Source organism: Callithrix jacchus, chromosome 6 (genome assembly GCF_049354715.1).
Source record: "Callithrix jacchus isolate 240 chromosome 6, calJac240_pri, whole genome shotgun sequence".
In the NCBI taxonomy this organism is placed as follows: domain Eukaryota; kingdom Metazoa; phylum Chordata; class Mammalia; order Primates; family Cebidae; genus Callithrix; species Callithrix jacchus.
This window is the reverse complement of record NC_133507.1, coordinates 129,969,431-129,995,389: the sequence shown is the minus strand read 5'-3', so window position 1 is coordinate 129,995,389 and position 25,959 is coordinate 129,969,431. Positions and strand designations below refer to the sequence as shown.

General features: G+C 39.2%; 1 protein-coding gene across 2 annotated transcripts in view; it reads right to left on the bottom strand.

Annotated features, from left to right (window-relative positions):
• PTH2R (parathyroid hormone 2 receptor) overlaps window positions 1–25,959 on the bottom strand; it is a 105,239-nt gene that overhangs the window by 2,005 nt on the left and 77,275 nt on the right. For both annotated transcript variants that reach the window (XM_035305514.3, XM_035305515.3), the window contains exons 10-12: window positions 10,889–10,983; window positions 3,333–3,471; window positions 1,841–1,882 (exon numbers count right to left, since the gene is read on the bottom strand). In XM_035305514.3, coding sequence (XP_035161405.1) covers window positions 1,841–1,882; window positions 3,333–3,471; window positions 10,889–10,983 — 276 coding nt within the window. The remainder of the gene's footprint in view (window positions 1–1,840; window positions 1,883–3,332; window positions 3,472–10,888; window positions 10,984–25,959) is intronic.

The following is a 25,959-nucleotide window of genomic DNA, read 5'->3' as shown; positions in this document are numbered from 1 at the left end:
ACAGTTTTTCACTTCTCTGACTCTAACTAAGCCCATACACTCCACCTCCCTCCCTCATTCTCCCTTTAAAATGCCCAAATCACCTCTGTGTGAATTGGAACTGGGATCAGCTCTTTCCCCTACTGTCAGTAGTTACGGAATAAACTCTGTTTTCACCACTTGAATTGCTGATGTCTTTGACACCAACTGAGGCTAAGGAATGGCCTGGAAGGCACTCAATTTGAAATGTAACTGTCATGCTATCAAGTTGTATAGGCAGCCTGGAGGAGTAAGAGTGAGAAAAGAAGGTTTATGAATAGAAAAGCAGGCACTGCAAATGCATTCTTAATAGGGTGGGGCTCTTGTTTCCATCCCTACTACTGAACATTCAATTCTACTTGGATCGCACCTTTTCAGAAGGGAGCTTATTTGGAAGTTCCATGGGAAGCAATGGAAACTTGGTATGCTGATGTCATCTGAAACAACAAACTTCTATCTGTTCATCTGATTGATCAACACCTGACCAACAGAACAAAAGCACCCATCATCTTAGACAAACCACTTTAAGTTCCAGCTCCCTTCCTAGCCTCATGCATTTTGAGAAAATCACTCATCTTCTAATAACCAACAGCCGAAAGAGCAGACAGTAAAACACAGATAAGACAGCTTGGGCACAGAGGAAGTGGGGAAAGTCTCTTGGGTAACCACCAAACTTCACACTCATACAATGGGCCCCAGTAAAACAGTTCGCCCTAATAAGTACATTCCTTTCCCTTTGGTGCACTAAGATAGGGAAGCTAAAAGCAGACTGGGAGTGGGAGGGCAGTGGGGAGGGGGTGGTATACCTGCAGCTGCAGGAAGATGTATGGGAAGAGACACAAAAACTCTCCCTCCTAGATAAGTAAGACAAAGAGAAAAAGAAGCTGTCCATGCCTGTGATAAGCTCTCCCACCTTAAACTCAAAAACTCTTAGTCTGTAAGAGAGAAGGTTCTCTGACCTAACTCAGCCAGAAGCCCCTCCCAGGTTTATTCTCTAAAATAAACCTGCCTGTGACTTTTGAGCTGCTTTTCTGTGTTTCTTTCCTTTCTTTGACTCTTACACTGATCTACTTACCCCTTCTGCAAAATAAGGTAAGAACAATACAAAAGTAAATCGGGAAATTAATGAGTTACTACTTTAATTTAAGCTCTTTCTGCAAGCACTGGACTAGCATGCCACAATGTCCAAACTCTAAACATGGTGAAAAGCATCAGCTGGTCTACCACAATAAAAATATCCTCGCCCTTCTGGGGCCTGAGGCAAGCTTAAAATTTGAGAAAAGAAAGATGGCCACTCATCCAACAGCAGGGCATGTTACAAGTTACAAGATAAGATGTATTATCTAGTGTTAAGGTAAGATGTCTTATCTAGTGTATTACTTCTCTCCAGCCAACTCCTTAATGGACTGAAATTGTCCCATCATCATCTTATAGTTCAAAAAACATCAAAATATTTGAATGAATTTGTCCCGGGAAAACTTACATTTGAGTTTTGTACAGAGCTTGAAATGGAATAAAATTTTAAGTATTAACGGGAATATGACATTCGCTGTTCATCCAAGTATCTGTTTGTATTCCAACAAGTTGCTTTTTAATATCAGAGTGTACAGATGTGTTCACATTTAAAAGTGCTAGAAGACCTTAGGTTATTTACATTAATTCTTTCTTTTCCAAAATAATTTATGATTAAAATGGTTTCCTTCTCCTTACCCATTCCATCCTATAAATCCTGGGAATTCTAAAGAGATTCAGGACACATGATAATGGCCATTTACAAGCTGAAGTGAGACCTGTGGGATGTCCGAGGTTCCTACAAACCTACCTCTCCATTGCAGTAGCAGTAGATGATAGACACAAAGAAACCCTGCAGACAAAAGAGAATGTTAGCCCACTGCCAACCCACAAAACTCATAGCACCAAAGCATCTTGTAACAAAATGTGTATGTCAAAAAATTGTTTTTTATGATTTCTTCAAATAATTATACAAATTATACTCTTAGTGTTTCCAAATCCTTACGTTTACATTAAATTTGTTTAAGATCTTTCCTTAGTGTCAGCTGAACCAAATAAGTCACTAAATACAACATTCCAAGATACACCAAGAACAGGTTTATATCATATTAGTTTCATTTATGTTGTGACTCATAGATCATGTAATACCTATCCCCTGCTTGGTAAGAGGAAGTTATAAGCTGTAAATGCTGAAAACTACAAATATAAAGTATTATATAGTAAGAACACAAAGAAGCCTTTTGTTTCATTCATTTAAAAAATATTTATTGAGCTATGCAGTGTGGTAGCTGTTCAGCATGACAGGGGCAGAGATAAACAATGTAAACAAGAAAAACAAGTTCCCCAGTCTACAAAGGAAGAGGCATGGATAAAATATAAACAGCACATAAGAAAAATGCAAAATGATAAGGGTTATGTGAGAAAATAATGAGTGATTTTAAAAAGAGTAATACAGTGGATATATTAAATGAGGAACTCAACAAAGTATCTCTGAGAAGGGGATATTCAAGTGGGTTTGAGTGACAAAAACAAGTAGCCAGCTATGTAAAAATGTGGGGGAAAAGCAGTCCAGGCAAAGGGAATAGCCAGTGTGAGCCCTGGAGGCAGCAATGAGCTTAAGCAATAGTATGGAAGCAATAGTGTGGCCCTAACTCAGTGGGCTACATGGAGGCTGGTGTGATACAGGGTGAGAAGCAGGCAGGCTCCATGACATGCTGTGTATACCAGACAATGGCGTTTGAGTTTTAGTCTGACTGCAACTGGAAACCTTTGGGTATTTCTGGCAAGTAGATGACATGATCAAATTTGTATTCTTAAGAGTCTCCAGATTATCATATGTGGACTAGCAAATGAGTAAGTAGGACGAAGAGCAATCCACGTGAGAGATGATGGTAATTACAGCTTCAAATGAGGTAAAGTGTGCACCAGCAAAAACTCTTCCTCATTTTTGTCTTTCCCTCCCTGTTCCTTTTTTCTCTTCCCTGCTTCACCTTCTTTTGCTTTTGTTTACCTTCTATATACACAAACAGAAGTGCTTGTTCTTGTAGGTGTTACATGTTTTACAACAAGATGTTTCCTTATCTCTAGGAACAGCTCCAGAATTTCTCCTGCTGTGACCATAGGATTAATCTGACCTCTATAGGACAGAAAAGCACAGGCACTATAGAATATCAACCTTCCTGCCATCCCGACTCCCCAGACAGGTGTATCAAAGCCAAGAACAGAGCAGAAGTTTGCAGCAAACCAAAATAAAAATTAAAAGAGCAATTACAAGAATCAGATGACTATGCAGCACTCTTTACCTGAAAGGAGTTGAAGAAGAGCTCACAGTGCATGCGGATCTCCCACCCAAGCCCAGTGAAGGAGTGAGGCAGGCACACGAACACGATGTAATGCACTCCAAAGACGAGGACCAGGACCAGTGTCGACTTGGCCAGTTTCCTAAAGGAGAACAGCAAGCCTTTTCATTCATTAACTAGGGTGACTTTCAGGAGAGACAGCATGCTGAAGAGAAAAAAAAAACAGCAAAGCTAATGGGGGTGAGGCTAATTCTTTTTATTTTTTCTTGAGACAGCATTTCACTCTATCTGTCTCCCAGCCAGAGGTACAGTGGCATGATCACAGCTCACAGCTCACTGCAGGGCTGACCTCCTGAGCTCAAGCAATCCTCCTGCCTCAGCCTCTGAAGCAGCTATGACTACAGGTGCTCGCCACCATGCCTGCCTATTTTTTTTTTCTGTAGAGACAGGGTCTTGCCATGTTGCCTAGGTGTGGGCTGACTTTTCTCTATCTTTTTGGATCCCACTGCTTCTGCTAGGTTTTTTTTCCTTTCCCTCCTCTTTCTGTCACTTATATACTGAATCAGGTAGTTTATTCTGAATCCCTGTAATTACTATGCCCTACATCTTTCCAGTCTCATTTCTACTCTTCTTGCTTAAAGGATACTATTTATATAAAGTTGTAAGGTGCCTTTTTGTCTGTCCTAAGTTTCCTTTAACTTCTATATTTGAGACTTAAAGAAGTGTCACCTCCATCTAGATTACCTGCCTTTACTTTCATAGGAGTATTGTGGCTTCTTTTGTTCATTTTAAAATCAATTACTCCCTTGTTTCTTCTTACATTTGTTTCTCCATTTATTAGTGATCATGCTTATTCTTGGAGACACTTTATATTTTTTCTATGAGCCATATGTGGTCAATTTATCTTGCCTTCTCTGAATAGTCTCTGCCCAATACTCTATCTATCTCAAGGTGCCTATAGGTCTATTTTGTCTATTTTTTTGGCAAACTAAGTAGATTGATGTCATTTTCATCATTCTCCCTAACTGCCTCTTTCTACACATTTTCTTAAGTATTTGGAAGAATCTCAGGCTTTCCAATATGATGACTATTCTAATTGGGCCTCAATGATCCCCCTTCCTGCTATTTATGCTCCTGTTTTATCCTTTCCTTCTAAGTGTGGGCAAGACCTGGGACTTCTGTCTAACAAGTAGATTATGGCAAAGATGACAACATGCCACTTCTGAGATTATGTTGCACAAGATTGTAACTTTCATCTCACTAGCAGACTGGCTCCCTTGCTTGGTTCAATGAAGCAACCCACCATGTTGTGAGCTGCTATATTGAGAGGCCCATGTGGCAAGGAAAGGTGGCATCTGCACAACAACCTGCAAGTAATCCTGAATCCTACCAACAATCACATGAACTTAGAAGTAGATTCTTCCCCAGTTCAACCTTAGGATAAGACCACAGCCCCAGCTGACAAATCAATTGTAGCCTGGTAACAGATCCTGAAGCAGGGGATCCATACCCAAATTCCTACAGAAACTGGGAAATAGCAATGGAGTTGTTTGGAGCCACTAGATTTGTGATCATTCCTTTTGCAGCAATAGATAGCTAGCACACTCAAGCATACTATTTTCTGGGAGGTTTCCCTGGGGGGGGTGGGGTTATACTATTTATCCAAGAAATTGCCAAATCTGGCTTCTTGTTTCATACTTATTGCAAATATCTCCCTTTCTCTGTGAATTATTTATATTCTAATAATCTCAAACAATTTATCTTTTTCCTTTCTCACTAATCTTTCCTTCAGCTGCTTTATTTCTTTATCTGTTTTTCTTCTTAGAAATAAGATGTATGAGTGAGTAGAGATCACACTAGACTAAGGCTACAGAGATCTTGATTCAGATTCCATACTTGACATGAACTACTAGTGTGACTGTGATTTATTTTTATCTCTAAAATGAGGAAATAAGGCCTAGAAGTCCATATAAGCCGTAATATTCACAGGCTTTACTGGGAATCATTTTTCATGTACATATACTTTCCTATCATAGCCATCTTGTCAACAGAATCTGAAGTGTTCCATAAAATCATATTGAAATGCCGAATGTAAATGTAGGTGGAGCTGCACATTTGCTCTACTTCATTGTCCTCTGCTTGTCTTATCTCTCACTAGTGCTTGAACCATTTGCTCCATCCACTCGTCCTCACCTTCAGAGCTTCCCTGCAACCTAAGGGCTTTCTCCTATGCTGCTCCTGGTCCTCACACCTCATGCTTTGAGTTACCTACACTCTATTCAATATGAAAATTCTACCTTAAATCTGTTCCATCCAAGGCAACATCCCTGATAAGTAGTGGATTCTGCTGACCTAACTCATCCTTTCAACTCTCAGGGCTCCCTGGGATGTGCTTGCTCTCCTGAATCCTGATGGTGAGTGCCCTCTTTCCATCACTGCCTATGTGGGCAGGAAGGACACTTTGAGTGCCTTCATGGCATTTTAGTTCAGCCTAATCAGATAAAAGGGGAAAGAATTAACTGCACTTGCACAACCTTGAAAGTTGTGTAAAAATTATATGTCCTTCTTTAAGATGAAAGGGTAAATCCTCCCAGATACTGTTCTTAAAATCAAGCCACTAATTTTTCCTACTGTGTATAACTAGGAGCCCAAAACTAAGTTGAAACAAAAAATACAGCCGTGCAGCACATTGTGAAATTGTCACAAATCTAAACATAAGGGATAGTTTGGTTCAATGCAGAGTAAGGAAAATTTGCTTTAGGCAACCAAAATATAGTGGGTATCCTGCTGGCTCAGCCATATGGGTTTTCTCCCTCTTTTTCTGGGACTAAGCTCTTTTATAACTCCATGAAGATAGAAGTTAGTTTATAGAAAACAGGTAGCAATTATATTCATTTTCTATTGTTGTATAACAAACTACCATGAATTTAGTGGTTTAAAACAATACTTATTCATTCTCTCTCAGTTTCTTTTTTTGTTTTGTTTTGTTTGTTTTGTTTTGTTTTTGAGACAGAGTTTCGCTCATTTCCCAGGCTGGAGTGCAATGGCGCGATCTCGGCTCACCGCAACCTCCACCTCCTGGGTTCAGGCAATTCTCCTGCCTCAGCCTCCTGAGTAGCTGGGATTACAAGCATGCACCACCATGCCCAGTTAATTTTTTGTATTTTTAGTAGAGATGGGGTTTCACCATGTTGACCAAGATGGTCTCGATCTCTTGACCTCGTGATCCACCCACCTCAGCCTCCCAAAGTGCTGGGATTACAGGCTTGAGCCACCACACCCAGCCATTCTCTCTCAGTTTCTACAGGCTAGGAGTCCAGGCATGTACCTTGGGTCCTTGGCCCACAGTCTCTCACGGCTAAAATTAAGATGCTGGCTGCCATCTTTAAGGATATTATCTTATCTTAAGGATATAAACTATCTGGGGCTCAGGGTTTACTTCTAAGTTCATTCAGATTGCTAGGAAATCTCAGATTCTTGCAGTTGCAGGGCTATTTGTTGGCTGTCAACCAGGGGTCATTCAATACCTGCTGGCTTCTTTCAGGTTCTAGCTATAGGCCCTCACAACATGTCAGATTGCTTCCTCAAAGCCAGCAGGAGAATCTCTCTCCAATATCTTAACACCTTTGTCATATAAAGTAAACTAATAAATGGAAAGGCTAGCCCATCATAGGTCTTACCCACACTGAAGGCAAAGGGTATTGTGGGGGCATTTTACAAGGCTTATATACCCAGGGGCAGGAATCTTGGGGGCCTTTATAGAAATATGCCTACCACAGTAATACAAATAATTCCCACCCATAGAAATACAAATTCTATCCTGTGGAATGTCACTAATTATAGCCTTGTGGATATTGATGTGTCTTGCTAGTTTGCATATGACAAGAAAATGTGTATATGGGTCATGGGTCTGGCTATTCACTTAAAATGGACTTTTATTCTCTATTCAAATTATGTAGCAATCCCAGGAACTGATTTTTTTCAGCATCCATATGCACATTGTACGTTTTTACACACTGGCTCTCTGAAAATGCACAGCTGTCTAATAAGACAATTCAGGGATGTATCAACTGATAGTGGTCTTCTGGCTTGCTGGAAACATGGTGTGCTCTGTGTCCAAGGGCAAAGCCATGAGAGGAATGCAAAGAAGTCAGGTGGTTTTGGGACTCGGTGTCCTGTTTGGAAAATAGATTCCAAATTCTGTGGTCTCTCTCCCTAGGTGATCTCTCCCCAGGTGAGCAGCTCTAGAAAATCTGATTTTCTTTTAAGAATTAATTTAGCTTTAAAAAAAATACTATTGCTCTTAAGCCTTTCTTGATTGATCTCTTGTGGCCTTGAATTATTCCTTCCCTCTTTTCTGTAGACATAGAACTTTATATAGGCATCTCTGTTGGTACTTTCCTCATTTTATTTAATTAAATCAATCATAATATCTATCTCTCCCACTCTCTTTGTCTCTACCCATCCCCACCTAAATTGTGGGTTCAAGGACACTCAGAAAATGAAGCTACTGGCCATTAAGCACCACGCTCCTGTTACATCCCATGCTGCTTGCCTCCTTTTATTCTAACAACCACGGGAGAGAGCTATTATTATCCCATTGCCCAGGGAGAATAGAGACTCAGAGAAAGAAAGCATCCACCCAACGTGCCACAGTAAGCGGTGGATGCGGCCTTAAAATCTCTCATCTTTACTATCATGCTGCATAATAAATACTGGTTGGATTTATTCTAAAAATAATAAACATTAAATATGAGTTTTGTCTAACATTAAATGGGAAGTCGACTTAGTCAAAACATTCAAGTATTCTTTTGCACTAAATCTTGCATTTCTCTTATCTCTTATGTTTTTCATATCTCTTATGTTTTTCTTTTTATCTCTTACTTTTTCATCTCTTATATTTTTCCAGACCTGGCAACTGATCCTTACTTTATGAAAAAACTGAGTTGTAATTTAAAAGGAAAAAAATGTATTATTTGTGTTATTAAATCTAATAGATGAATTAATTTTATTCACACAATTTTATTTAAAGGTAAATGATTGTAAACTGTAGTTATACACTCTTCCACCATTGAGGGAAACTGGTTTAAGGATATATGGGATCTCTTTGTATTATTTTTGCAACTATATGTGAATCTACAATTATCTCAAAATAAAAAAGTTATTTTAAGAACTGATTTATTAATTTATTTCTTCCATTTTAAACCACCATGTCAACTAAAGGGTTTTCGGAAGTCTTCCTTTTTTTAGAAGTCTTATCTTTTCAGAAGTCTTTCTAATTTGTGTGTGAGCACATATTCACCTGGAGAGATTATCTCAGCTCTGAAAGGTGTTTTTAGTTTTCCATAATAGTATGCATGGAAATATGCTTTGCAACTGTTTTAGATGCCACCATTTAGAAATTTCGTATTATCTTATTTTAAAAAGAATATCTAAACATTTGTTAGACAAAGGTAATAACAAAATAGAAGATAAGTTTAAAGGTACAAAAATTAGCTGATGTAAATTTAAATACTCAATGAACCCTCATCGTAGGAATGCCACTGAGACAGGGACACAGATTTAATTTTCCTAAGCCTATTTAAAAAGTGACATACTATTTAAACTTGATAATCTAAGGCCTCAGAAACAGAAATGGAATTGAATTCTCAAATTGATGTCAAGTAGGTTCCTATATTTTTCTCTTAAAAGGAGTCACTCTTCACTATATTTTTATCTGTGGCTTAACTTTGGACATAATTAAGGATATTAAATATGTTTCAGCCATAAAAAAATACATTTGGCTGAAAAATACTTTTTCTGACTTCTATTTGTCTAAACTGTTCTAATTAACAACTTCACACTTGAAATCTTCTAGACACCAGATTATTTCAAAGTTATTCTGAATTCCAAGTAGTTGATTATTTCAGTCCTTGATAAATTATTCTCTTTAATTGTTCTAGGAAATAATCCCCTATCAATTAATTCAAAATATTGTCTATTCTATCAATTTTTAAAGATAGAGCACCCTTTGTTCTCTCCAAATTTTCTCATGTCCCTTGGTCAACATTTTACTAAAATTATTAGTTCATGTTATAAAAAACTATAGAAATAAGCAGCTTTGTTCAGAACAAGAGAAATAAGTAGCTTCCAAACATTACTACACTCTTCCACTTTATGAAGAAGAGTGAAAAGTTATTTACATTTTGGATTATTCTACCCTTTGGCCTTTGTCTTCAAAGGTGGGATATGATGTGAGAGATAAGCTATATTAGTGTAATATACTATAACTCATGCACAATGCATAATACTACCACTGACAACACAATAACCATAATGTGGTTAGTAAACTTCATAAACTTCACCATAAACTCACATACAATGTGTAATACTACCACTGACAGCACATTAAAAATAACTGGCTCTAGCAGCTGCTGGTTTGTTAATACTGTGCATTCTATGGTCATGGATACCGTGCATCCTACAGGTCATACCTGTAGTCTTTGCAGCTCAACGGTAAATATCACCTAAATGGTGGAGAGGACTAAATCAACGAGGACTTACAGAACATTTGTGAGAAAAAATCAAAATGCTAACTATGATATTTTTCCTTTCTATGTCTGAGATAGCATTTCATAACAATCTGAGGCAGAAATAAATAGTTAACTGGGGATTATAAAGCCAAATCCATATCTACCTGATTACTGGATGTATGTGTCCAATTGAATAAATGCCACTAATATTCAAAATTTCCAAAATGATCATTATGAGAAATGCACACAACCTTAAGATAGTCTGATAAAACAACAAACACTCAATTTGTCCTTTTCTTCACAAAAGGCTGAAGAATGGACCACCCTCAATCAATACATTTGCATATTTGGTGACAGACAATTTGATGTAAAGATTCAAAACAATACAGCAAATCCACTTGATCTTTTCTGTTATGACATATTTGTATAATGCAAATAAAATTGTCTGCCAAGGTCATCAAGATGTCTTCTGGGAGTTCATATATTGTTGACAGGAACATCCCAATCTGCTAAAAACAGATTTTAAAATATACTTAGAATTTAAGGACAAGGGCTAGCATTTGGGGTTACTTATATTTTCTTACCATAGATATACTTTTCTGATGAATCACACGATAAATATACATTCATAAATTTAATCTCTTAAAGATATTTCAAACCAATTTGTATCTGTTCTTTACTCAAAATAGTAACCAAAGGCTGGGAGTGGTGGCTCACACCTGTAACCCCAGCACTTTCGGAGGCCAAGGCCAGTGAATCACCTGAGGTAAGGAGTTTGAGACCAGCATGGGCAACATGGCAAAACCCCATCTCTACTAAAAATTCAAAAATTAGCTGGGAGTGATGGTGCATGCCTGTAATCCCAGCTACTTGGGAGGCTGAGACATGAGAATTGCTTGAACCCAGGAGGCAGAGGTTGCAGTGAGCCAAGATCATGCCATTACACTGCAGCCTCGGCAATAGAGTGAGACTCTGTCTCAGAAAAAAAAAAAGGAAAGAAATAGTAACCCAAATATTTCCTCTGATGGATGCCTGTCCTGAAATTACCTGTATTGTTTTCTTGTGTCATGCCCAACTGCATTGGTCTCCCAGATTTTGGTAGCTAGAACTCTAACCGTATTCAGAAACAGAACAAAATTCAGCTGAAAAAGAAGGTAAGATTACAAAGAATTACTGTTAGTCTTCAAGATTTTTATAAACATTTACATAAATTGAAGTTTTTCCCATTCAAAAAAAAAGTTACCCATTCCATAAATGTGAACAGGGGAAACTGAGATAAGATTATTGGAAGGCCATTGATTCTTGATTCACCCTCATGAAAATATAAAGAAATTTAAAATTTCAACAACACTGAAAACACCAGAGGATGATCTGTCAGGATCCACAGGGACTTTTTAAACTGAAATTTAGATGAAGCCCTTTGGCAAACTGTCAGAACAAAGGGTAATAGTTATTATATAAATGTAATCAACTGTCCTCTCCAAAAGGAATTCCCAGGTATATCTCTATTTTAGGGAGAGGAATAATAGAGCTATTTTGTGGGATACTCTCTGTCTATGATATACAGAAAGTACTGGGTAAAGGTGATATGAGGTGTTTCTTTTAAAAAAAAAATGACAAGTAAGATGCTATATAAGAAAAGGTCCCCACTGTAGCCAATTAGATTGATTTTTAAAATATTATAAGTGGGAATGCCACTAGAGATAATCAAGCTCTAGCTTTTAAATGGGGAAGAAGGGGAATGCTGAAGGAATAAGTCCCTTTCTGTCTGAGGACCTCAAAGATCAGTGAAGACATTCAAAATGAAGATGAAGAGCATGTCTCCAGGTCTGGAGTCATAAGGAGACAGATGCCTGAAACATTGGGTCCCTCCATTCAGGGAGATGTCTGCTGTCCAGAAAGTGCTAGTGATTAGGAATAATAAAAATATAGATTGTGAATAGTAGGCACTGTGTCCATGCCAGAGCAGGGGCCAGAATAGAAAGCCATCAAGCCCTGCATTCCTGGGATAGTTTGTCTTGCAGAGTTCTCAATCATTTCAAGAAGTTAGAGAATTTTGGTTATCAGAGGACTTGTGTGTCTCAGTCTGAAATTCGGCTGACTGCATCAGCCCTGAACACCCTGCCAACCTCTCTGCTATCACACCACTGACTACCTTGTGGGCACCTCTCAACAATGACAACTTTCTTCAAGAACTGAGGGCTAGGTCTTGAGCCCCACACATGGGGGAAACACAAAGTTGGCTGTGAGCTGATGAAAGGAAAGGGAGATTTCCAGGCTGTTAATAGCTGCCACTTACTGAACATTTTCTAATTTAAAATCTTACATAAACACAGAGGAGACATTTTTATTTTTTTTACATCCATTTGTTATGGATGAAGAAACTCTAGTTCAAAAAGATTAACCGTTTTAACCTTGAATACCCACCCATCGGCTGGAATTTGAACCAGGTCTATGTGTGTCTGTATTGTGAATCCTTAACCACTATCTGAAACCTTCTATCAGGAGAACAAAAAAATGCAAAACATGAGAGTTGAGGACTTCCATCTTCACCCACCACAATTCAAAGCTCACAGACAGATTTTGTTTTAATAAGGTAAAAAGCCACTTGAGTACTGCTCAGGTCACTGAGAAAGAAGCACAAGTGCTACTTTCTGAATGACAGAATTGACTTCATGCCCCATTAATTCCTATTTCTCTAAGACAACAGCCCCTGGCAATACAATGTAGCTGTGGTAAAGACATTGGGGAATGATGTGTAGAGCTGCTGTGTGAAGGACTAAGTGGTAGGAGCTGAAGTTGGAAGAGCTGTGGAGTAATACCAACTGGATTGCCATTTGTCATAACTTATCCTCAAAAAGGAAGAAGTATAGGTGGCTTCTGATGGGCCAACCTTAAGCTTCACCTTATAAAAGGCCCAGGACTAAGCACTCTGTCTTTACATTAGTAGACTACACTAAATAAATATGCACCCCCAAGGGAGGACTCAAGATGGCGCAGTGAGAACAACCCAGGATTGAAGCTCTTGGTGAATGCGTGAAGAGGATGAGTCAGGGCCGCATTTACACATGGATCTTTGTTTCCCACAGAACGGGTAAATTCCCAGGTATAAAAGAGATGCGAGAAACCAGGCAGAGGTTTTGGCTGGTGCAGCCAGCAGCCGGTGTGGCCGGCGGCCAGCGCTGTAGCACAGTGGCACTACACAGCACTCCACACAAAGCGCACTGGTCCAGGTGCCCTGTTGAACCGGCAATCTGAGACTTGAGAGGGCTGAACTTGAGACTGAATGGGACTTGGACAGTGGGCCAGCCCAGGAGATTCCAGGAAAACAGCGTTTGGGGTAGCGCAGAGGGACAAATAAAATGGAGATTCAAAATGCTCCCGGTGGAGAGGTTCCCTTAGGGCACAGCTGAACCCAGTACGGTGCAGCTCCGTGGGGGAGAATCGTCCGCCATTACCGAGGCAATCTGCCCCTACTGAGGTACACGCCCATTGCTGACGCAGCCTGCTGTTGCTGAGGCAACACGCTACAACAGAGAGACTCCACCACAGGGCACAGCCGGTGGCAGCAGGGTGGAGACCACAGCAGAAGGGCAGAGCCTGCAGCAAAAGGGCGAACCTCACACCAGCAGGGCAGAGCCTCGGCAGGCAAATAGTGACTAGACTGCCACCTAGCTGCTCAGGACAGCACAACAGACACTCACAAAAAAAGCCCCAACACCCCCCCGAGACAGAGAATCTGAGAAAAACAGGGTTTTTTAATGAGTTCTGTTGCAGCAGAATTAGACGTAGCAGCCTAACAGCCCTGAATGAACAACAGAGCTCACAGCTCAGCACTTGGGCTCCTATAAAGTACAGACTGTCTCCTCAAGCAGCTCCCTGACCCCTCTATATCCAGAAGACTGACATTTGGCAGGCATCATTCTGGGACAAAGATAGCAGAAAAAGAAACTGGTAGCATCCCTCACTGTTCTGCAGCTGCTATAGGTGCACCCCAGACAAGCAGGGCCTGTAGTGCACCTCAGCAGTCGTACAGTGGAGGGGCTAGACTGGTAGAAGAAAAACCAAGTAACAGAAGTACATCATCATCAACAATCTGGGCGTCCACTCAGAGACCCAATTGAAAAGTCAGCAACAACACAGATGACAGGTGGATAAATCCACAAAGATGGGAAGAAACCAGCGCAAAAAGGAGGAATACACCTGAAACCAGAACACCTCGCCTCCTACAAAGCACCAAAACTCCTCACCAGCAAAGGAACAAAGCTGGACAAAGAATGACTGTGATGAAATGATGAAATTAGACTTCAGAAGGTGGATAATGAGAAAAGTTTGTGAGCTATGAGAACATGTTTTAAATCAATGCAAAAAAACTAAGAACCTTGAAAAAAGATTCGAGGAAATGATAACAAGAATGGATACCTTAGAGAGGAATATGAATGAATTAAAGCAGTTGAAAAACACAATACGAGAACTTCGTGAAGCGTGCACAAGTTTCAACAGACGAATTGCCAAGCAGAAGCAAGAATATCAGAAGTCGAAGATCAACTCAATGAAATAAAACGAGAAACCAAGATCAGAGAAAAAAGCGCAAAAAGGAATGAACAAAGTCTCCAAGAAATGTGGGAATATGTGAAGAGACCTAACCTACGTTTGATAGGTGGACCACAATGTGACGAAGAAAATGAATCCAAGCTGGAAAATACTCTTCAGGACATTATCCAGGAAAATTTCCCACACCTAACAAGACAGGCCAACACTCAAATGCAGGAAATACAGAGAACACCACAAAGATATTCCTCAAGAAGAGCAACCCCATCTGACATAATCGTCAGATTCAACAAGGTTGAAATAAAGGAGAAAATACTAATGGCAGCCAGAGAGAAAGGTCGGGTCACCCACAAAGGGAAGCCCATCAGACTCACAGCAGATCTCTTGGCAGAAACACTACAAGCCAGAAGAGAGTGGGGGCCAATATTCAACATCCTTAAAGAAAAGAACTTTCAACCCAGAATTTCATATCCAGCCAAACTGAGCTTCAGAAGTGAAGAAAAAATAAAATCCTTTGCGAACAAGGCAAGTACTCAGAGATATGGTCACCACCAGACCTGCTTTACATGAGCTCCGGAAAGAGCCACTACACATAAAAAAAAAGAACCAGTACCAGCCATTCCAAAAATCACACTAAATGCTAAAGAGCATCAACATAATGAAGAATCTACAACAACTAATGGGCAAAACAGCCAGCTAGCATCAAAATGGCAGTATCAAATTCACACATAACAATATTAACCCTAAATATAAATGGGCTAAATGCACCAATCAAAAGACACAGACTGGCAAATTGGATAAAAATCCAAAACCCATCAGTGTGCTGTATCCAGGAAACCCATCTCACATGCAAGGAGACACAAAGGCTCAAAATAAAGGGATGGAGGAAGATTTACCAAGCAAATGGACAGCAAAAAAAAGCAGGAGTTGCAATTCTCATCTCTGATAAAATAGACTTTAAAGCAACAAAGATCAAAAGAGACAAAGAAGGCCATTACATAATGGTAAAAGGATCAATAAAACAAGAAGAGCTAGCGACCCTAAACATATATGGACCCAATGCAGGAGCACCCAGATACATAAGGCAAGTTCTTAATGACTTACAAAGAGACTTAGACTCCCACACAATAATAGTGGGAGACTGTAACACTCCACTGTCAATATTAGACAGATCAACCCAACAGAAAATCAACAAGGATATCCAGGGCTTGAACTCAGACCTGGAACAAGCAAACCTGATAGACATTGACAGAACTCTCCACCCCAAATCCATAGAATATACATTCTTCTCAGCACCACATCACACCTACTCAAAAATTGACCACATAATTGGAAGTAAAGCACTCCTCAGCAAATGCAAAACAACTGAAATCATAACAAACAGTCTCTCAGACCATAGTGCAATCAAGTTAGAACTCAGAATTCAGAAACCAACCCAGAACCGCACAGCTTCATGGAAACTGAACAACTGGCTCTTGAATATTGACTGGATAAACAATGAAATGAAGGCAGAAATAAAGAAGTTCTTCGAAACCAATGAGAACGAAGACACAACATGCCAGAATCTCTGGGACACATTTAAATCAGTCTCTAGAGGAAAGTATATAGCAATAAGTGCCCATATGAGGAGAATGGAGAGATCCAAAATTGACACTTTATCGTCAAAATTGAAAGAGCTAGAGGAGCAAGATCAAAAAACTCAAAACCCAGCAGAAGACAAGAAATAACTAAGATCAGAGCTGAACTGAAGGAGATCGAGACACGAAAAACCCTTCAAAAAATCAATAAATCCAAGAGCTGGATTTTTGAAAAGATCAACAAAATAGACAGGCCACTAGCCAGACTGATTAAAAAGAAAACAGAGAACAACCAAATAGATGCAATAAAATATGATATAGGGGAAATCACCACAGATCCCACAGAAATTCAAACCATCATCAGAGAATATTACAGACAACTCTATGCACATAAACTACTAAACCTGGAAGAAATGGATAAATTCCTGGACACCTGTGTCCTCCCAAGCCTAAACCAGGAGGAAGCTGAAACTATGAATAGACCAATAACAAGGTCAGAAGTCGAGGCAGCAATTAAGAGCCTACCACACAAAAAAAGCCCAGGTCCAGATGGGTTCACAGCCAAGTTCTACCAGACACACAAAGAAAAGCTGGTACCATTCTTTCTGAAACTATTCCAAAGAATCCAAAAAGAGGGAATCCTTCGCAAATCATTCTATGAGACCAATATCACCCTGATACCAAAACCCGGCAGAGACCCAACGAGAAAAGAAAACTTCAGGCCAATATCCATGATGAACATAGATGCAAAAATCTTCAATAAAATATTGGCAAGCCGATTGCAACAGCAAATCAAAAAACTTATTCATCATGATCAAGTAGGATTCATCCCAGGGATGCAGGGCTGGTTCAACATACGCAAGTCTATCAACGTAATTCACCATATAAACAGAACCAAAAACAAAAACCACATGATTATCTCAATTGATGCAGAGAAGGCCTTTTACAACATTCAACAGCCTTTTATGCTAAAAACCCTCAATAAACTCGGTATCGATGGAACGTATCTCGAAGTAATAAAAGCTATTTATGACAAACCAACAGCCAATATCATACTGAATGGGCAAAAACTGGAAGCATTCCCTTTGAAATCTGGCACTAGACAAGAATGCCCTCTTTCACCAATCCTATTCAATATAGTACTGGAAGTTCTAACCATAGCAATCAGGCAAGAAAAAGAAATAAAGGGTATTCAAATAAAAAAGGTGGAAGCCAAAATGTCTCTATTTGCAGACGACATGATAGTATACCTACAAGACCCCATTGACTCAGCCCAATAACTCCTGTAACTGATAAGCAACTTCAGCAAAGTCTCAGGATAGAAAATCAATGTGCAAAAATCACAAGCATTCCTCTACACCAATAACAGACATAAAGAAAGCCAAATCAAGAACGAACTGCCATTCACAATTGCTACAAAAATAATAAAATACCTAGGAATACAACTCACAAGAAGCGTAAGGGACCTCTTCAAGGAAAACTATACTGCTCAATTAAATCAGAGAGGACACAAACAGATGGAGAAATATTCCATGTTCATGATTAGGAAGAATTAATCTCATGAAAATGGCTATACTGCCCAAAGTAATTTACAGAATCAACGCTATCCCCATCAAGCTACCATTGACTTTCTTCACAGAACTGGAAAAAACCACCTTGAACTTCATATGGAACCAGAAGAGAGCCCGCATAGCCAAGTCGATTCTAAGCAAAAAGAACACAGTGGGGGCATCACACTACCAGATTTCAAACTATACTACAAGGCTACAGTAATCAAAACAGCATGGTACTGGTACCAAAACAGAGACATAGACCCATGGAACAAGACAGAGGCATCGGAGGCAACACAACGTATCTACAACCATACAATCTTTGATAAACCCGACAAAAACAAGCAATGGGGAAAGGATTCCCTGTTTAACAAATGGTGTTGGGAAAACTGGCTAGCCATGTGCAGAAAGCAGAAACTGGACCCCTTCCTGACACCTTACACTAAAATTAACTCCAGATGGATTAAAGACTTAAACATAAGACCCGGCACCATAAAAACCCTAGAAGGAAATCTAGGCAAAACCATCCAGGACATAGGAGTAGGCAAGGACTTCATGAACAAAACACCAAAAGCATTGGCAACAAAAGCCAAAATAGACAAATGGGACCTAATCAAACTCCACAGCTTCTGCATGGCAAAAGAAACAGTAACTAGAGTGAATTGGCAACCAACAGAATGGGAAAAGCTTTTTGCAGTTTACCCATCTGACAAAGGGCTGATATCCAGAATTTACAAAGAACTCAAACAGATTTACAGGAAAAAAACAAACAAGCCCATTCAAAATTGGGCAAAGAATATGAACAGACACTTTACGAAAGAAGACAGATATGAGGCCAACAATCGTATGAAAAAATGCTCATCGTCACTGGTCATCAGAGAGATGCAAATCAAAACCACATTGAGATACCATCTCACGCCAGTTAGAATGGCGATCATTAAAAAATCTGGAGACAACAGATGCTGGAGAGGATGTGGAGAAAAAGGAACACTTTTACACTGTTGGTGGGAGGGTAAATTAGTTCAACCATTGTGGAAGACGGTGTGGCAATTGCTCAAGGCCTTAGAAATAGAAATTCCATTTGACCCAGCAATCCCATTACCGAGTATATATCCAAAGGACTATAAATCATTCTACTATAAGGACACATGCACACGAATGTTCATTGCAGCACTGTTTACAATAGCAAAGACCTGGAATCAACCCAAATGTCCATCAATGATAGACTGGATTGGGAAAATGTGGCACATATGCACCATGGAATATTGTGCAGCAATCAGAAATGATGAGTTCGTGTTGTTGTAGGAACATGGATGAATCTGGAGAACATCATTCTCAGCAAACTGACACAAGAACAGAAAATGAAACACCACATATTCTCACTCATAGGCGGGTGATGAAAAATGAGAACACATGGACACAGAGAGGGGAGTACTAAACACTGGGGTCTATTGGCAGGAAAAGGGGAGGGCCAGTGGGAGGGGGAGGTGGAGAGGGATAGCCTGGGGAAAAATGCCAAATGTGGGTGAAGGGGAGAAAGCAAGCAAAACACACTGCCATGTGTGTACCTATGCAACTGTCTTGCATGTTCTGCACATGTACCCCAAAACCTAAAATGCAATAAAACAATAAATAAATAAAAAAGAATGACCAAACGAACATTTTAAGCTAAAAGTTAGTTAAATTTAAAATCCATGGATATTTAACTTAACTTCATAGCTAAATTTTTTAATTGAATTTTATATAATGTATTCAACTTAAATAAATTGTAATGTGTTAAATTACACAACCAAATTAACGTTATAAAAATACATAATAATACCTAATAAAATACTTAAAAGTCATTCAAAACTGCTAAAAAAATAAAAATAAATAAAATATAGAAGATTAACTTTGTTAAGAGACAAAGGAAGACTGTATTAGTCTGTTTTCATGCTGCTAATAAAGACATATCTGAAACTGAAAAGAAAAGAAAAGGCTTAATGGACTTTCAGTTCTACATGGCTAGGGATGCCTCACAATCATAACAGAAGGTGAAAGGCATGTCTCACATGATGGCAGACAAGAGAAGAGAGCTTGTGCAGGGAAACTTCCCCTTATATAATCATCAGATCTCATGAGACTTATGCACTATCACAAGAATGGCACAAGGAAGACCTGATCCCATGATTCAATCACCTCTCACAGGGTACCTCCCATAACATGTGGAAATTCAAGATGATATTTGGGTAGGGACACAGCCAAACCATATCATTTCACCTCAGCCCCTCCCAAATCTCATGTCCTCATATTTCAAAATCAATCACACCTTCCTAACAGTCCCCTAAAGTCTTAACTCATTTCAGCATAAGCTCAAAATTCCACAGTCCAAAGCCTTACTCAAGGCAAGGCAAGTCCCTTCTGCCAATGAACCTGTCAAATCAAAATCAAGTTAGTTGCTTCCTAGATACAATGGGGGTACAGGAATTGGGTAAATACAGCCATTCCAAATGGGAGAAATTGGCCAAAACAAGGGGGCTACAGGGCCCATGCAAGTCCAAAATTCAGTCAGGCAATCAAATTTTACAGCTCCAAAATGGCATCCTTTGACTCCATGTCTCACATCCAGGTCACACTGATGAAAGAAATGGGTTCCCATGGCCATAGGCAGCTCTGTCCCTGTGGCCTTGCAGGGTATAGCCCCCCACCTCCTGGGCAGTGCCCCAGTATTTAAACTCTATGTGAAGGCTGGAACCCCACATTTCCCTTCTGCATTGCCATAGCAGAGGTTCTCCATGAGGGCCTTGCCCCTGCAGCAAACTTCTGCCTGGACATCCAGGCATTTTCATACATTTTCTGATATCTAGGCAGAGTGTCCAAACCTCAGTTCTTGACTTCTGTGTACTTGCAGGCTCAACACAACATGGAAGCTACAAATGGGGCTTGCACTTTCTGAAGCTATGTCCCGATCTCTACATTGGTCCCTTTCATCCATGGCTGGAGCAGCTGGAACACAGGGCAGCAAGTCCCTATGCTGCACACAGCATGGGGACTCTGGGCCCAGCCCATGAATCATTTTTTCCTCCTAAACTGCCAGACCTCTGATGGACGGGGTTTCTGTGAAGACCTCTGATGTGCCCTGGAAACATTTTTCCCCATTGTCTTGGGAATTAACATTCAGCTTCTTTTTACTAATACAAATTTCTGTAGCCAGCTTGAATTTCTCCTCAGAAAATAGAATTTTCTTTTCTATTGAATTGTCAGGATGCAAATTTTCCAAAATTTTTTGCTTTGTTTCCCTTTTAAAACTGAATGCCTTCAACAGCACCCAAGTTACCTTTTGAATTCTTTGCTGCTTAGAAATTTCTTCTTCCAGATGCCCTAAATAATTTCCCTCCAGTTCAAAGTTCCACAGATTTTTAGGCAGGGACAAAATGCTACCAGTCTCTTTGCTAAAAGATAACAAGAGTCACCTCTGCTTTTGTTGCCAACAAGTTCCTCACCTCCATCTGAGACCACCTCAGCCTGGATTTCGTTGTCCACATCATTATCAGCATTTCGGTTGAAGCCACTCAACAAGTCTTGAGGGAGTTCCAAACTTTCCCACATTTTCCTGTCTTATAATCCCTTTGAACTGTTCCAACCTCTGCCTGTTACCCAGTTCCAAAGTCATTTAAATATTTTCAGGTATCTTCTCAGCAGCGCCCCATTCTATTAGTACCAATTTACTGTATTAGTCTGTGTTCATGCTGCTGATAAAGGCATACCTGAGAATGGGAAGAAAAAATTATTTAATGGACTTACAGTTCCACGTGGCTGGGGATGCCTCACAATCATGGTGGAAAGTGAAAGGCATGTCTCACATGGCAGCAGACAAAAGAAGAGAGCTTGTGCTGGGAAACTCCCTTTTATATACTCATCAGATCTCATAAGACTTATTATTATCATGAGGACAGCACAGGAAAGACCTGCCCCCATGATTCAATTACCTCCCACAGAACCCTCCCGCAACATGTGGGAATTCAATATGAAATTTGGGTGGGACACAGCCAAACCATATCAAAGACATTTTGGTAAAGATAAAATTTTGGCAGGGCCTAGAAAAACAATTTGATCACCTATCAATGGATATTGGATGAAAGGATGGATGAATGGGGAGAATAACACAGCCTGAAGGAAATATTTAAATAAAGACAAATACCACGGAGTTTCTCCTTTTCTTTTCCTTAATCTGTAAATTCAAGATATCAGGTTTCTGCTAGTACCATACCACTCCACACCATAATATTGGCATTCTCAAGGCCCTCTCATAAGTGCCCAAGAGTAAGTATGCATTATTTCCCAATCTGCATTTTTATGTCTTTGTTTTTATTTTGTTTCAGCTGTTACAGTGCCTCTTGGTTAACATCAGTGCAAATGCAGGTGCTCATGTCTTGGTCAGTGCCCCAGTTTGGTCAGAATGTATTGAATTAATCAATCTCACCTTACCCACTTCTTCCAGGCCAGCTGCCCTGCCTGCAGCATCTCCTGCTGTTCAGGCTGTGCATCCCTATGCCTTCTCATGATGCTCCAGGAGTCCCAGAACCAAAACAAAGCATCATGCTCTATTGTTAATTAGGAAATATTTCTCTTATATTTTGATCTTACATGAAAAAAATTTAAAAATCATCCTCAAATCAACATCAAGATGGCACAGGTGTCTGATAAATGTTTAAATTTGGGAACATATATTTTCAGAACAAAATTTAGTATTTTCCAATGACTCTAGTTCTCTTTAACATACTTTTAACACACATGAACAAAACAGAAGATAACAATTCTATAATCATAGATTTTACAATTCCAAAATTAAGTGATTCCTTCCAAACTTTTACTGGAATCTATGATTATCTCTAAAAATCAGTTCTCTTGACACAACTTCTTCTGACTACTCATACTTGACAAATTCCCTTACTCTCTTAAATTTAGTTTATCTCATATATCGCTTAGAAATCTGACCATAATTTATTTAATTTTACTCCTAGATACACAAACATCAAATTAATAGAGTCTACAGTATTATAATAGCCTAAGACCGAATTAAGTAAGGGACCTAATTTGGATTTTAAATTCTGGGCAAAGAGTTTTTTGTTAGAACATATGGTACATATATTTACATAAAACCATGCCACATGCAATGTATGACTAAAAAAGAATTTTATATCCTAAAGTTTAGCTATTTTTTAAAACTATGAACATAGCCATATAAACGGAAAGATATTTCCCATAAATTCAAGACATAGTTTAACATGTTTTGGAATTCAAGTGAAAAGACTGTGATCACAAAATGCATGTTAAATTCTTTGTTTCATCACACTAGTCAGGTGAACTTTATCTGCGTGAGCTGTAGTTTTCTCCTCTAGAAATTGAAAAGATTGCATAAAATGGACTCATAAGTACTGTAATTTTACTTGCTTTGTGCTCTTACTTTGCGTCTTTCCTCCTCCCAGTTCCCCAGGATATCTATTTTTTAATGCATGTTTTGTTTTTCCAACAAGTCTTTATTGAGTGACCATTCTGTGCCAGGAAACTAGTTAAGCATTAGATATCATAAGTTTAGAAAAAGAAAAAAAAACATAGCTCTTGTTTACAAAAACCTTGCAGTTTGGTGGACAAGATGGACATTCAACTACAAGAGACATGATACAAGGTGATGTTAAAAAGAAAAAGCCTTGCTGTGCCCTGTAGATTACAATTGGTGATCTAATTTAGATTGGAGGGCATCAAGTTCACAAAGAAAAAGTCGTATTTGAAATGAGGCACAGAAGGAAGCACATTCCAGCCTTCTAGAAGTATAATGGGGCATGTAGAACAGACCTGAGAAAAACAGAGGTGGACAAGGTCAAGCAACTGACTGAAAAACAACACAGGCAGGGTGTGTTGTTAAAGAGGCACAAGCACAAGTGAGACATCTTTGCTGGATTATTAGAGATGTTAGATTTTATTACAAATGCATGCAGTTCATTGGGTAGGGACATTGATCCTGAAGTCAGAACCCGGCTCCATCACTTAATATTGGATATTCTTGCACAGTTTCCTTATATAGAGTTGTTGGCAGAATTCGACACATTGATGTATATTAAATGCTTAAAACACTGCCCAGCTCACTGTAAGAACTACGTCATGTTTGTTGTTGCTATTATTATCTTCATTCTTCCTGGCTTCATCACACAAAACAACTCAGAAGAAGGAGCACCACACCCTGAACACACGGAGGTTAAGTTCTGGGTTTATTTCTCCCTTTACAAACTGGTTCTAAAGTAAAATGAGGAATGTGGGCTGCACGGTCCCTAAGAATGTGGGCCTGAAATCCCAGGAGGAAAATACATAGGAGAGTTTTGCTGGAAATCACTGCAAGACCATTTTACGATCAAATTAACCCAGATGTCACCTGCTGCTTAGGAGATGGTGTGAGGCCAAAGACAAATTAGAAAGCAAGAGGCTTCATTCTCCCTGTTGAAAATGGGAGAAGAGATTTCCCTTTTCCCCTTTTTCTTAGAGCATTTACCTTAGAAAACATGTATGTACTTTCTAATCTCTTTGATATGTTTATAAATCCTTTCGAAGATTAGATAGGCCTTTGGTCAGCTTTATGGCCTGGGAATATCTTTCTCAAGGACCAAGGAACCATCTCTTTGAAATGTAAACATCAAGAGAGAAAGCATCCCTTTTTGTAGGGTAGGGGTTTAACTTCGATAGGCCCCTATTTTAAAATTGCAAAACTTCCTCCTGCCATAAAGCAATGACAAGCTTGTTTTTTCTCCAGTAAAGCTACTTAGCCACAACAGGTGGTCACCCCAATTACCAGGTAAAGTTAGGATGAATCATGTGTGGCCTATAGCATTGTCAAGTCCCTCTTACTTGAAGACTATTGTTTCTCTTGAAAACATATATAATGAGTTGTAACTGCTTGGCTATACAAAGGAATGAGGTTTCTTTCTCTTTGCAATCTCTTAGCAGATTTTGTCTAATGCACACAGATTTCTGGTTTAATAACTTAATACTAAAAGTGTTTTCTTTCTCTATTACCTTTATGGAGAAGATTTTGTTTTAAATTATGTTTCCCCAATAGTAGAAAATTGGGGGGGGATCCTTTCTCCCATCATTATAACAAACAAATGCTGGATAATATGATAAAATTATTTTTAACTTTTTAAAATGCATCAGAAAACAAAGTTACAGGATGATCAATTAACCCAAAATTTAAGGAAAGTCTGACATCTCCAAGGAGGATGGAATGTAAGCACTTGCTTCTTTGGGGCAGATGCCAAAATCTAGCTGATAAGAGGAATTCAGCTGAAATGTTGAACAAATTGTATAATGAACTAGCCAAAAAGAAAATTCGAGAAAAATAATCACTTGACAACAACAACAAAAACAATAAAATACTTAGAAATAAGTACCAAAAGCATAGGCAAGAAAAACAAAAATGAACAAGCAGGATTGCATTAAAGTAAAATGCTTCTGCACAGCAAAGGAAACAATAGAGTGAAAAGGCAACCTGTGAAATGGGAGGAAATATTTGCAAACCATGTGTTCAATAAGGAGCTAATATACAAATTATATACAGAACTCAGGCAACTGAATAGCAAGAAACAACCGAGTTTAAGAATGGGCAACGGAGCTGAATAGATGTTTCTCATACAGCTCTAGCTCTCCAAGCCTAGCTGAAAGAGAAGCTGAAGGAGGTCTCTATGACATGCAGATTGCCCTCAAAGCTACTTACAGAAAAACTACAAAGGCCAGTGTGCCATCTACTGGAAGGGTGAAGAAACTTCACCGTTAACAGGCTGCATACCAAGGCACTTGGTGAAATTAGATGTTATCACAAGTCCACTGAACGCCTAATTCATAAACTTTCCTCCTAGCATCTGGTGCAAGAAACTGCTAAGGACTTCAGAACAGATTGGCACATCCAGAGCACAGCTACTTGTGCTTTGCAGGAAGCAACTGAGATCTATCAGGTCGACCTCTCCGGAGACACTGAGCTGTGTATAATCCAGGCCAAATATGCAACAATTATGCCAAAAGGCATCCATGTTGCATTCATGGAGAACTTGCTTGAGAATCCACTATGATAGGAAACGGTTCATCCTCAAAGAAAAAAATTAAAAGCTTCCTCCTCTTATTGGTATTTCTGAGCATTAAATTCCCCGTGCCTCTACCCCCATGGAGTCAAAAGGCATCTAAGTAAATGACTGTGAGTGAAAAAACAGGGAACAGAAATCAGGTATTGGCAGTTTTTCCATTTTCATTTGCATGTGAATTTGTAATATAAATGCATGGAAACAAAGTATTAATATACACCAAATGTTTCGCTTGAGCAAGTTTCAGCAGTTCACCTTTATAACAGTTATAAATAGACCTGTTAAATTTTTCTGAACAATGCCAGCATTCGGATTTTTTAAAAAACAGATTTCTT